This window comes from Centruroides vittatus, unplaced genomic scaffold (genome assembly GCF_030686945.1).
Source record: "Centruroides vittatus isolate TY-2023 unplaced genomic scaffold, ASM3068694v2 contig_608, whole genome shotgun sequence".
NCBI classification, from domain to species: Eukaryota; Metazoa; Arthropoda; class Arachnida; order Scorpiones; family Buthidae; genus Centruroides; species Centruroides vittatus.
In genome coordinates, this window is record NW_027122371.1 from 529 (window position 1) to 15,857 (window position 15,329).

The following is a 15,329-nucleotide window of genomic DNA, read 5'->3' on the forward strand; positions in this document are numbered from 1 at the left end:
AGTATTCACATAAATAACTCGTCATAGAAATTGTAGAAAGAGTTAACCTGGTATGGTTTAGAAATTGTATAAAACAATATTATAAAACAATTTCCGCTAGATATAAGCATCAATAACGAATCGATGTTTTAACACGACAATAACTTTCAACCAACCTCGACAATCATTTATGACTTCTTAGGATTTTGAAGTGCTAACCTGGCCACCCAAAAGTCCATATTTAAATTAGAACCAACGTGTCTAGAAGAAGGTAAATCGACGAATCCTAAAATTTAAGACAAAAAACCTACTAGTTTACTGGCCGACCTTATTCGATGAAACAGCTAAATATCGAATACCTGGTGGGTTTGATGCCATGATGTTAACGTGCCATCATATAAGACAAATGTGGCCCAAACCAGTATTAACTTTTGTTTTTTTTACATGTACTTGTAATAATTTTTGTATTATTTAAAGTGACAACTTAATTTTCACATCGAGGTATATAAATTTTAATCAAATTTTTAACAAACTAGTTTTGCCATAAAAACATGCATTAGCAGCATTAACAAATTAGAGTAAAATGACTGTTACTGTACAATGCTGTGATAAATATAAATTCATAACTTCATAAAATAGATTCTACATAATTAAAAATCGTTATTATAATTTAAAACTTTATGAAATTTGATAAAATCATCATTTTTCAGCACACGAACCATACGATTATGAAAGAACAGAAGAAAACGAAGACTTCTTCACGAAAACAGTTAGGGATAAACTGGGAGATTTCATTATTTACACACCAACGAAACTGATGGTGTTAATTCTGTATTTTATCAACTTAGGACTTGGATGTTACGGAGTGTATTTTCTAAAGCAAGGATTGGATCCTCAAATCATGTATCCCTCCGGTTCAGAAATATACGAAAGTTCACGAGTATATTTCAAATACTTCACTGAATACACATTTCCTGTTCACATAATTATTAACAAGACACTCGATTATTCAGACGAAAACTTTCAGAAATCGGTGGAAGATCTTCTTGGAAGATTTGAGGCTCATCCACATATAGCCGATTCACGTTTTACTGTCTCTTGGTTAAAATATTACAAAGAATTTCAGAGAAATCCAGTTGCACGATATACCTTAAGAGGATACAACATGTCGAACAAAAACGATTTTATGGAAGGACTTCGCGAAGTTTTTCTGCGATTTAAAGCGGCAGAACAATTTTCAGATGATTTGGTATTCAGCCAGGATGGCTCAGAAATTACTTGCAGTCGATTTTTTGTTATCGCAAAAAAAATATCTAACAGCGAAACTGAAATCGCTACAATGAATGAGTTTTCGAAAATTGCAGATGAAGCACCTTTTCCGGTCCTAATTCACACTTTAATGTCAAGTACGATGGAACAAGGAGTAATTATCGATGGCATTGCTAAACAACTGTTTTGGATCACAGGTTTATTGATCGCGATTGTATTTTTTATTGTGATACCAAATATTTTCTGCTCTCTTGTGGTGGCAACTTCTGTTGTTTCTACTACGATAGAAACATTGGGTTACATGAGCATGTGGGGAGTTCACTTAGATATAATGTCTTTGACCAGTTTGGTTATGTGCATCGGATTTTGCATTAACTATCCGGCTCATATTGCGTACGCCTTTGTGACGTCGACCTGCAGAACGTCGAATGCAAAGATGAAAGATTCGTTGTATCGCGTCGGGTTTCCCATAATACAAGGAAGTTTATCCACTATTCTCGGAATACTTTTTATATATAGAGAATCGTACGCCTTACTAACATTTCTGAAAGTTGTGTGTTTAATAACAATGGAAACTGCCTTTCACGCTTTATTTTTTACCCCTGCTATTCTTCATTCAGTATTCTCTCTCTCTTGTTTTCGAGGAAAAAAAAATTCTTCATTTGTTAGGCAGGAATTAGCTGAAAGAAAGTTTGACCAATAAAAACGGTTAATGATTTGTTCTCTAATCTTATTATCTGTGAACATAACATATCGTGTTCTGTTTTGTGTTTGCCAGTGTTAATCTTATTGTTATTATTGTTTAAAAATTAATATTTAGTCTTGATATTATAAATATATATTAAGCTGTAGTTTATAACCGTAAAAGTACTGCAATCAGTTATCAATTACTGTATTACAATTGCATAAAATTAGATAAAATTGAAGTAATAAAAATATAAAAATTATTTACAGTGTTACATAAAGATGTGTTTTATATCGTGTAATTGTAATTTCAACTTGGTGTTATCGAAAATACCGGTCTGACTTTCTGTCACGTATTTCATTTGGCAGGTAAAGAAGACAAATAAAACAACGCAAGTCAATCGAATACTTGTATATGTACTGTACGTCTCACAGTACCGACGGAGCATATAAAAACGTAATACGCTTATTTTCCTATTTCTCGATTCGTGTTATTTTTAAAATACGTTTCGAAACATTAAAAACTATGTCCTTAGAATACAACAAAAATCTCTTTTGCATTCTGAAAGACTGTTATAACTATTGAAATCAAGAAATGTTTTTTTTTAAATACGTTTAAACTAATAGTTATTTTATAATAATTAAAATAATTTAGTTCGAGTTTAAAATTAACATTTATAGTGATAAATTATTTAAACTGATTTTCTATTGATCGTCGTTCGTAATATTTCGCGAATGATAAACAATTTCTGATTTTATTTACTGCACATTTCTCACAAATCGAAACCATCGTCGGGTTATTTAAACCATTAAGTTTTTGAGATACTAATGTTAATAAACGGTGTTCGAAATTTCTCACACAAAACAAAATTAAGGCATTACCAGCAATTTTCTTTATTTCTTCAACGTTTTTTCCCCCCCCGTTTTGCTGCAGTCATCACAAAACAGAAACAAAACAAGGAAAGCAGAACGTACAATTTAAAATTGGTAGTATGCTATAAGAACAGTTTGGAACGTAATGAGCGCACAGAAATTGCAAACATCTATTTACAGGTTACTGTAGAAGTCCGAAGCCCTCAGTCAGAAATTACCGTAAATCCAGACATTCCCTGTAATACTTTACTACATCACGTAGCGTATGAAGTTTTAAAACTTTTCTAAACACATTGGATTGAAGAAAACGTACTGTACATTAATCAATATAAACACCATAGTATGTAAACAAAATTTTTTAGAACGGTTATTTTATATTTGTATTATTTGTTTGGCTGTAAATTTTAGCTCACAGCTTAACGAATCTAGTATTCACTGGCAAGCAAGTACTCTTATGTGTCGAGTCCTGGTTATAATAAACACGATTTAATAGTTAAATAGGAAAAAATTATTTATGAAAATTCTCGTGATAATAGAGAAAACATACGTGTTGCAAAAGGTCGACTATTATACATTTAGAGTTGTACATAAAATATGATATCCACAAACATATTTTGTTTAACACTTCTTCAAACAATCGCGGTTTTTAAATCCTTGGCTTCCGACGAAGGATAATTTTTTAACCACTTCCTGTACAATAATTTATTATTCGACGCTGATTGTACTGTTTCTGCACAATATAGATAGATTTCTAGTGTATAATGATTTCAGTTTTCTTACCTTCGTGTCAAGTTGATGATGAACTTATTTTTTATGACCAGAGATATTATTGATTTTTATTCGATCTATCCGGTACTTTGATTCTTACATTGTCCAATTGAAGGTTTTGAATGTTGTTACAAGAGACAGTATTAATTTTTTTTTGTCTGCATTGTAAGGCCTTTCTGGAGAGTTTTTCGAAACAGCATCACTGTTTCGAAAAACTCCCAAGTTAGAAGTTGTCTGACTGATATCAGCTCTCCTAAAATAATGCCGGTCCGAACTTTGTGTTTCAACTACTGTCAAATGCTTTGTTTTTACCGCAATACTTTCTTCAATGATTTCTGTTTCTTTTGATCAGTTTCACGTATTCTTAATTAAGTAACAATAGATTCAGTATTCACGTTCTTACACTCGCGATTTAGTTACATAGCCATTCGAGTTCTTCCATTATCACCAATAGGAGCAAAGTGGTCTTTATGTATCACGTTAAACATTTCACCGAAACAAATATATTAAAGAATTTTTTTTCCAGCAAAACTTGTGCTGTTCACTTATCTTCACTTCACCGATGTTCAGACGTCTATGGAGACTAGAATTTTACTAGCCATGTTTTTGAATCTTTCACTTCGTTCAACAGCTTGGGCATCTCCAGAAACGTTACCTGAAAGCGAAGCTTGCAGACAAATAATTATATCAATAAATTGATTGTTAATTTTTAAAATTTATTTTGGGTATTTGAACAAGTTTTTTATAGCTACTGTATTGCATCGATACAAAAGACATCAAACCATCCCGTGGTCGAGGACGTAAGGTATCTCACATCTCAATCACTTTTACGATTAAATTGTTGGAAGTTTTTATTCAATCTTAGGGAGGAGTCTTAGTCTATTAGTCAATCTTAGTCCCTTTCCGCAGACAATATCATTAACAGAGTTCTATATTTTTCACTAGCTGTTTCCTGCGGCTTCGCTCGCACGGATTTTGCAAGCAAACCCTATTTACATTCAATATTTTAACAACCATAGTAATTGTTATTTAATACCTACTGCTGACAATAATGACAATTGCAGAGAATCAAACGAACTGTTTTTAATGAATATTTGATGAATTTTCTGGAACGTTTTCAATCGTTCTATAATCGAACCAATATCCAAAAAGAAATTCGAATTTAAAACGGTTCGAACATTTGGTTAAAAAATCGAAATATATAATGAATATTTAGAACGATGTCTGAAATGTTATCAATTTAATACCCCTAAGTACTCAATGAAGATTTCAATGTGAAACGTCTTTTTAATCCAAAAAATTATAGTAGACGGTCTCACAGCAATTCTCGGTTAGAACTATGATTTTTGGATTACAAAGACGTTTCGCATTGAAATCTAACATACAGCAATTCAATTATATTGTACTCAATAAAGACTAAACGTAATTGAAAACAAAAAATCGCATCGAAAATAGTAAAGTAGAAGCCGTTCTTCAGGTTAAGACGTAATGCTCTCCGTCTCCCCCTGCAAAGGGAATTTCGAAAAATCTCTTCTTAGTGTGCGTTTTCGTGATGTACCCTAACTATGTACGAAATTTCACCTCTAGGTTCTGGAACTTTCTAGAAAAAACTGGAATATTCTAATTGAAGCGTCACACATTTTCGAAGATGAAATGAAAATATATTCGTGATATGAAAACGAAAAGATTGTATTGTGATTTGACATTATTAATAGTGTTGAAAGAGTGAATTGTTTCAATCTTAAAGTCAACTGAAAATGTAATATTAGTAAAGAGTTAATCTGGGTCGAAGTAAATGAATGGATATTTATTAGCGTAAACTCAAAAACTTACGTTATCTTCATTGATACAATTTAATAAAAAGTGTGAGTAAAATGAGTTTTAAATATTCAGTTTGTAGAATAACTTCAAAAATGTAAATAATCAAATGTTCATTTATACCTTTATACTCGAGAAACAACGGTAAAAGATAAAGGGTAATCAATCGATAATTTTAGCGAATTAAAAATAATTGCCACATTTCTTATTCTTTCTTATAAATGAGAATTGTTTTTATTTATCTAGCAGTGAAGATCGATTTATTTCCTGTACCTGAATTCAGCAATATCGATAAATAATGTAATAGACCAAATCATTTGTAAATATAAAATATAGCAAATATGGTATATCGTTCAATGACCAAAAGCTGAAATGTACTGGAAATCAAGTCGTAAGTATAGATTATACACTGGTATGTTCGCCTTTAGATTACAGTTGTGACAACTTTTCATTAGATTATTTTAAATTAACAATAGATTTCAATCTTATTTTTGAATATCTTCTCTTATTGCAAGAATGTTTTTGTAATTTCTATGCTCATATTAATGGACCGAATACTTAAATATTAGAAAAGATGCAGAAATAAAATAATAAACTGTTATTCATTTGCAGAAAATACGATTAATGCTGTAATTGTCTCCAGCAGAAAATGAATGCAAAGTTAAATATCGTTCCAACGTATAACATTTTTATTGGGATTTTTAAACATCTCGAAGAAAATTACGATTAATTGCATCTTTTTATATTCATTGCGAACACATTATTAAATACTAGATATAATCGTACAATAAAAAGCATTTAACTTATTCATAATATCCATTTTTTAAACCAAATTTGCCCTCGATAACTTACTCAATCGAATAATTCTCTTCAACAATAGCTGAAGAGGTATTCTTAAAATTTATTGTTTATGTAACAATAAGAAACGGACTTACAGAATGATAATCGCAGCGCATGTCAATTAATTTTATTTTGTTTTTTTTTTGTGGGTAACTATGAAGAAAGACGTGTGCAATTATAAATCAGGATGTTTGTTTACTTGTTATCTATACACTTCTAGGCCGTTCGTCCAATTGCTAAGAAACTCGGTACTTAGTTTCAAACTCTTCTTAACGTACATCACGTCATACATTTCACCTTGAATATCGATTGCATTTCTATACATCAATTAATTTTTGTTTACGTTTCGGTTCGTTTCGTTTGTTAAGTTATGGCAACGCGACACTTGGGCGATTTGGCTACGGGTCTTCTAAAAGGACGCTGGCTTCTATTTCGTCGTTACAGATGTGGAGAAAACCCGGAAAACTTCACGTGGCCAGCCTGTCCGAGCGCGGCCAGAACCCACGACCGAACTCCCAGTTTTCAGGGACTAGTCCATTCAAAGTGCGGGTCGAAGTCCGCTCGGCCACGGGGCGGCCCCTGTTAGAAAAACCCTATTTAAAAGCAACAGAGCCGAGTTTGGAGATGAAGATGGTTTTCTAACGTTCACTGGACACTGCACTCTATGTCCAGTTCTCGAACTGGAAAATATGTCTGGTGAATGAAGCTCGGAATTTCCGAAGTTTCTCTCAACGAAGGTTATACCTTTTGGATGATATATCGGCAAAAAACAAAAATGGAAGCTTGCGTGAAACACCCCAGCGAGGGTCATAGCCTCGCGGGAAGCCGTGGCAAAGTACGCATTGTCTTTGTCGCCTGGGTTTAAATAGCTTGTGGACTCGAAAATTGTTTTTTAAATGGTTATTAATTTATTTTCTCGATCCCGACCGTTTTTTTCTGTTACCAGGTGAAATTAAGCCAGATTGGTTTCCGAGAAAGTCGTTGTTTAATAACGCAATTCGACACCGTAATTATTTCTGCCTATATGTCAAATGCTTTATGTCATTCTCGAATAATTCGAATTAGCGATTTTTTCGTCTCTTTAGTTTCGAAATAACGAGTAGCTCCTGTGAACAGTTTCAATTGGCATAAATTTGTGCTTTTGTTATTTTGAATAATATTTTCAATACATTTCATTTCTTTCGGTACAATTTTATTTTTATAAGCATGAAAACAATAAAACTAACACAGCTCAATGGGAAACCTCGTGAAATTGGATCAATCGACCAAAAGTTTTCCCTGCTCCTCAGTGGCAAAGAGAAAGTCTTAAGTTTGAAATTTTCACTTTTCAGACCCAGTACTTTCTTTTCTACCACAGTCTGCACCGCCGGATTAAAAAAATTTAATACAGTTTGTTGGAATTCTGTTTTCTGTTTTCTGTTGTGTATATTTCGGAAACTGCTTTATAGATAATTTTGAAATTTTTCTCGCTTCGTAAAAAATAAGATATTTTTACCTCTCTGAGTGTGTGATTATGTACATTATGTGATATACTGAAAACCATCGTTATTCCACGATGGTTTCACACGACTAGAAAATGTTATATCTAAACAAACATTGTTTTTAATTAATTTCGTAACTATGAATATTCTGGACTATTGGGAAAAAGTTTGCAATGTATGCGATAATTGTAAAAAACTTTCCAGCGAAAAGAATAAAGGACATTATACGTGTTAGGAAACCTTTGTAAGTATTGTCACGTTTTGTCAAGTCGATGATGGATTATTTATAATGGGTCATATTAAAGCCGAAGTGATAAATAAAAGAATATATAAAACTTCATTACATACATTAGAAAATTACAGTGAACAAAAATTGTATTCTGCATCAACTAAGATGTTACAATTGTGGCATTCGCTACAACTTCACAACCTGATCTTATAACACTGTAACATTGTTGTTAGCAAAACAGAGAAAACACAGGAGAAATTTAGTGTAATTGATGTAGACTTTAATTTATTAAATTCTTTACCAATCACTTACTACACCGTTCATAAAAAAAATTGATTTCATATGACCTCAATTCAGTGCACCCAAAGTACGAAAAGCGGGGCTTGTGACTGGCGCATAATATTTATTTTTATCAGCTTCACCATACGAAGTAATTTATTGAAAAGAAACAGTGCAATTATTGGAAAAAAATGCGCATTTAATCTACAAAGATTTAATTACAAAAACTTAACATAGATGCAATTTATGCTTGAAAACATCCAATGGTGAATGAAACTAGAGAAAACACGCAAATATCATTAGCAAATACGGGGAAAGTTATTTCACTAAGTGTAATTTTTTTTTCTAAGACTTATCTAATCAAATCTGTTTAGAAATTATATATTTGAATAAGGACCTTTCGTTATAAGTAAATTTACAGTTGTGTAATTAATACACGAAGTATTGTTTATCTTTGATCATGTCAAAAATAACTTGAATACATACACACAAAAAATTTATTAATTTTAATGTAATAATTATATGTGATTGTTATTTCATCATTAGTTTTATCATATATTGATATATTTATTTCAATTTACTACAAAGAGATCCTGTATGTACAAACATACAACAAAAAGCATACTACAATCACCAAATCAATTATAACACAAAATACAATAACGTTAATAATACAGCGCAGATAGCAAGCCTCTTAAAACAATGCAGTGATAATAACAACAACAAACTAAACCGACAACAATAATAATTATAACTAAACAAATATAAAATATACACAAAAGTGGCAACGATCAAAATTTGTGTATAGTCCTATATATATATATATATATATATATAAGAAATAAAACGATTAAATTCTTTGATAAATTAAATAAATTTTTAAATATACTCTGCAACACTGAAACAGCCACTAATATACTATATCCAGACCTCCTTGTAGTATTAAATCTGATTTTTAAAAAAAATTGCTTATTAAACCGTCAAATAATCTAAATCAAAACACTTTTATCTGATGGACATCATAGCCTAACATTCAGTTACTAAATGAAAAGCCTCGCAAAATACACTAAAGTAACAAAACTCACAATATTCTATACACGAAGCCATTATTCTTTTAAACATAATCCGTCAAACAGTAACACAGTTTTTATAACACACACCGGTCTTTTTATATTTAGACAGATCACCAAGTTTTATTCATTAAAAATATCCAATTACAAATACTCTTTGAACTCATACAAATAATTATTTGCTAGTCTCAATAGAATATCAAAAAGATCTATTTCATACAACGTAATCAAATGATCTTGATAGCCAAATTTTTGTAATAATGACAAATTCGATCTGCCTACGCTACTCTTTGAGAAATTTAATATAATTGAACGAAAGCAGTAAATTTACTAATTGATTATTTACCTAATAACTTTACATTACTTTTCATTTCATTAAAATAAAAAGCGACCCTTTGAACCCAAAGTATATAATGTACGATGGAATCTATCTTTTTAAAGAACACGGACGATTAATAAAATTTACTTTACTCCAGTTATGACAACTGACTATACGTTATCGCCCTCACTTCCCGAACTTTAACTACCAAAATGTACTAGCATCATTGTCCGTTATTCACAAGCTACCGTGTCAAATTTCGTTTTATTGCTTTTTTTTACACTATTATAACATATTAAGTAAAATGCACACCAACACACACACACACGGCACATGCGTATCTATGGAGTTTTTTCGTGTGTTTGACTGTTTTGGTTTAAGGGGTCTCAAAACGATAAAACCTGCCCACCAATGTACGTTGCCAGGACTTATCGTTTTGCCTTTATTCTTCGATCTTGAAAGTGATGATATAACATTGTCAAATAGTTCGCTATCATTGGGCTAAAACATTCGAATTGCCGAGCTATACATTGCCACTGTAGCCCGTCTCAATGTCTGCCTTTCTTAACCTCGAGGACGGAGTTAGATGAAAATCGATACCGGATATGGAAAGCTTATGTCCAGAAACCTCCCTGACTGGAAATAACAAGTGTTTCTCTTACTCGCATTTAAAACAATTTCATCCTAGTAAAAGAGCTCATTAAATACTATGATGCGCTTCTTGTATACACTTTTTGTATTGAGTTGTGAACAATAAGATTAACCTTACTTTTCCGCTAGACTTATTACACCATCGCAGAACATCAAATTAGACTTAGAGAAACACTTTTCATTTTCAGAATGCATTTCGGACATGAAGTCCCTCATTAGCTTTTTTGCTACAAAATTAAAAGTAAGTTAAAACGATCTTAATGACAGTAATTAACACAAATGGCAAAAAGGCTATAGACTTACATTTTAAAATGTCGATTCGATGTTTAGAACATTAAAAAGTTAACATGACTTATTAAACTGGCTTTAAGGATACAGCAACTCAGTTTCACAGATTAAAAAATTGTTGTTATATTAAATTTACCTAGACACATACATGCTATTATTGCGTTTCGGACTTGTTCGTCCCTTATAAGCAGGTATGTTTAGCATGTCCAGCAGATGGCGCTAACTCCGCGAGTACGACGACCTAAGTTCGCTTTTCTGTACGGCATTGTGCTTTTCTGTGGGGCTGAACTAAAACAGATCATCTTCTATCTATATAAATAAAAATGTAATGTTAGTTCGTTCCTGTCGATTCCTTTGAAATTTTAACACAACGTTGCACTCGAATACGCACGTGTTTTTATATAATATACGTGTCGAAATTCCTTCCCCTGCGGGTAGATGGACAAAATTAAAGCTTATCGTGAAGAACTCCGCTTCTATTATACTACTTTAGATGCGGTTTATTACGTTTTTGATTGCGTTTTAATAGGGTACGTCAAGAGAATGTACACTGAGAAGGGATTTTTTGAAAATTCCCTCCCCACGGGGAAGTGTTATACATTTATAATAGATACATTTTTAGCTACAACAAATCGTGGCCGGGTTCGCTAGTTTATCATAAAGTCTAATAAACTGCTTAAAATAAAAAATAGCCACAATTTTTTTTATTTCTGTGTTCGTAGTGCAGAGAAACAATTTAATACACTTAATAGTAATTTTTTAGAATAAATAAATAATTCTTTACAATATAGCACTTTAGAATTATTTATAAGTACTATATTTAGTTTGTAGGTAGGAAAACCGACACAAAACTGCGGCCGGTAAATGCTCCGTTAACCTAACGGGTATTTTACGCGGATTCGCGATTAGTTTGCCAGGCCTATAATTATATTGACTAAAACATATTTTGAACAGTGATTTTAACAATACAGAAAGATCGTCTTGCAACATTTGTCTTAATAACAATGGCTTCATTTATTAGTTTGTCAGAGATTTAAAATTTGTAATACTTGTAAGCAGTGGTGATATTCGAAATATTTAACAAAGGGTTCGCTAGCAGAAAATTTTTACCTGACAATCACCGACAAACGAAATGAAAGTTTTGGCTAGAAATAAATACAATACCTTTTTTTGCAACCATATATCTAACAATCAGTGGCGTATTTAGAACGTAACGAGCCATGGGAGAAGGCCAGGTAACAATAGTATTTTAGAGCTGTCGACCTTTTTTTTTTTTTTTTTTTCAAGGCAGAGAAATTCTTTACCGCAATATTGCGCTTCTAGAAATAAGCACATGTCATCATCTCTCGAGACATTATACTTTTTCTTTCGCTGTCCATAGCCCGACACGTGTTCCACAGCCATCTTGTATTGTCTCGCGCGCGTGGGATTGTGGGATCTCTCTTATGACTGGATCTACTTTCAACAACACTCTTGAATCGATCGCGATTAAACCTCGATTGAAACGGTCGAGAGTGATCGCACCAAGACATACTCCCTGACCTTGCTCACAATCTAGATTGAAATGCTCGGTGCGAACGGGGTATAAGGCCCTAGTTTAGTAGTATTACAGAGTATAATACGCATATTTTAATATATTTTTTTAAAAAAACAAACCCACTGAGAAATGTTCCGTGTGTTTAACAAGGTTCGCGAAACCGAAAATTTTAACAACGGGTTCTGCCGAACCTGTGCGAACCCGCCGAATATCACCACTGCTTGTAAGAGAATTCTATTCTATGTCTTAACATACCATGTAAACCCTGCCACACCTCATAAAAGATATGGTAGAAATAAACCAGTCAAGAGGTGAAATTCACCATTTTATAAAATTAAAATTAACTAAAACACATACAAAACTACAGTTTTTTATTATCTTTACTTACATTTTTTTAATATTTAATTTTACGGTGTCATTAGATAACCTAGCACAATTGTTTAAATTTTAAACAGCTATTGCCGCTAACGTCCAACCAGCCGTAAGAAGTAATTTCTTGTGCTAAAATTACGAATAAACAATATAATGTGATTCTATTTTTACATTATATATCAAAAGAACTATATTTAAAACCAATTTAATTTTTAAATTTTAATCTAACATGTATAAAACGCTTTTTTATAATACAAAGAAAGTTTCAAACGCCTTTCACTGTGATACGTGTTAATTATACTTTACGGTTTGTTATTAATCGTTTAAATCAATAAGATTAATCAAGGTTTATATGAAATCTGGTATATTACGTTTTTCTTCCGCATCTTAGTAATTATTTTAATTTATATAAAAAGTTGATTTCCAGTAATGTGACTGAAGAATTCGTATATTGTATTAATTATAGAAATAATTTTGCTTTTTAAATTAAAACGTAGTGTTTATATACATATTGTTATGGCGAATTTATCAGATATTCGAGGAAAAGTTTTATACATTATTAGCAATCTTGAATATTAAATAGCCAAGTTGTTATTTGAAATTTATCGTTCAGATCTACAACCTTGGAATTAATAAATAGTCGGTTGTTTTAGAAATAAACTCTATCGCTTCGGGAAAACTTACTCTTTTCAATTCTATCTAGTAAAAGTTGTTCTTATATACAAATTCTAATTTTCCTTTAAATCATTAAAGACCACCAAGTGCCACTTCGCAATGGTTTCGAGAACCCAATCGCTTTTATCAACTAGACAGCTTTGACTAGACTCGTTTTTCTTCTGTTTATCGTTATCAATAGTGCCGATCGTAATTGAAGTCTGTAGTTTTGTATGTGTTTTAGTTAATTTTTATTTTATAAAATGGTGAATTTCACCTCTTGACTGGTTTATTTCTACCACATCTCTTACGAGATGTGGCAGAGTTTACATGGTATGTTAAGACATAGGATGATTGTAAGAATCTATGTATAATCCGGTTCTTTATATATAAATTGATTTTATCGTTTTATAATACATAGATACATATTGATTTTAGGGTATATGGATGTATTGTATATAGTATGACATTGGGTCTTTCTCTTTACTTAGTTAAGTCTTAGTCACAAGTCATTAAGAAGAGTAGACAAGAAGCGTATTATAGCATTCACTAATTAAGTCAGCTATACGTTATATTTAGCTTTACTATACCCTATTGTATAGTATTTTAAGTTTTATTTATATACAGGTATAGTTATATGAGTTTTATATAAAGTTATATATATATATATATATATATAGTGTAAGATTTTACTTCTATGATGTAGGTCTATTTGCACTGGTATTTTAAATACCAGTGCAAATAGACCTACAGTGGTTTCAGTACGTGGTTTCAGTGTACAATGTTTGAGTTTGATTATATAAGTTTCAATATACATGGTTTTAACCTAAGTAGAAGAGTTAGGCCGCGACTCCACTAGCCGTAAAAGGGCCGTAAAACTCCTAGCCGTAAAAGCTTTTAATCACGTGACCATGATATTTTACGCCTGAGCAGGTCGTAAAACCAACGTAAAAGCGAGTTGAGCAGTGTTCAACTTTCGAAGCGAATACGACCGTAAACCGGTACCATCCACCAATCAGAAGTCAGTGAAATCTAGGTCATCGTGACACGGTGCGAAAATGGCGGAAAACGAGCTTTTGTGTACGTTCTCTCGTGGCTATTCTAGAAGATCTGGAAAGATTTATCGAAAACATCCGAAAGTATTCATGTATCTACGACAAGAGGTATCCCGATTATAATAATGGATGCCTAAAACACGCGATATGAACGGCCAAAGGAAAATCTTTCAATTTATAGGAGTATATAATAAAAAAGCTAAGCTTATAAGTGCTGTATATTATCTTAATAATATAATAATAAAAGTCAATATATGAAAGTAAAGATATTACTTTTACTATATTTGTAATTATAGTACAGAAAAAACTCGTAGAATTTAATTATTGTCTTTATATCGATATATCACGTATACACCGTAATAGTACTATCGCCGTAAAAAGCTTCGCTAGCCGGACTCCACCGCAATCCGAGCGCAAACGCAAATAGGTCACGTGATTAAAAGCTTTTACGGCGACGGGTTTTACGGTTGTTTTACGGCTAGTAGAGTCGCGGCCTTACACAGGGTTTCAATAAAATATATAACTTTTAATTGTATTTAGGTTAATATACATGTTTTTATAGGTTTTTACGGTTTCCTTTCCTGCTCGGGAAAAACACTAAGTTCTGCAGCAGTGGTGTCCATAAACGTCTCGCTGCAGTTTTAATCTATCATATGGAGTGACGTCATTTCAAATGGTTCTTAAAATGGTACACAATGTATTATACCTCTAATTGCATATGTGACCGAACAGCCGGTATCTCTTCGATACCACGTCAGGATGACACCACTGTAACCTTAGGTCGATACAGAGACCACAAGTTCGCGCGAGCGGTTAGGTATGAGTTTGGACCCGGAATGGAGTGAACTGAGAGAGGGACAGAAGAAAAGCACTCATGAGATATTTATAACTAAAATACCCGTTTATTTTAGAGTTATTTACAGTTTAGTATTTATCAAAGGTTAGATAATACATGATTGTACAGGTTATTTGAAAGGAATGTTGCAGGAATACATACTTTACTTGTCGTCGTAATATAAATTCATTCATTAGAAAAGTTGCTAATAAAAGTTAGAAGAGTCGCGACCGAAATCGAGTTTACAAGAGGATCCTAGAGAGAGAGCTTACAATTAATCGCGGGCTGAATAAAATACCTTAGGATAATAAAGTTTAACGTTTTCACA

The 15,329-nt window shown here is 32.2% G+C and overlaps 1 protein-coding gene across 1 annotated transcript; it reads left to right on the plus strand.

Moving 5' to 3' along the window:
• Positions 1-689: 689 nt before the first annotated feature.
• On the plus strand, positions 690-1,951 carry LOC136979339 (patched domain-containing protein 3-like; the record flags this gene model as incomplete). The annotated part of the gene is made up of 1 exon (XM_067275284.1): positions 690-1,951. A coding segment is annotated over one exon (1,262 nt), but the record flags the coding sequence as incomplete, so codon positions are not given.
• Between the last annotated feature and the right edge of the window lie 13,378 nt (positions 1,952-15,329).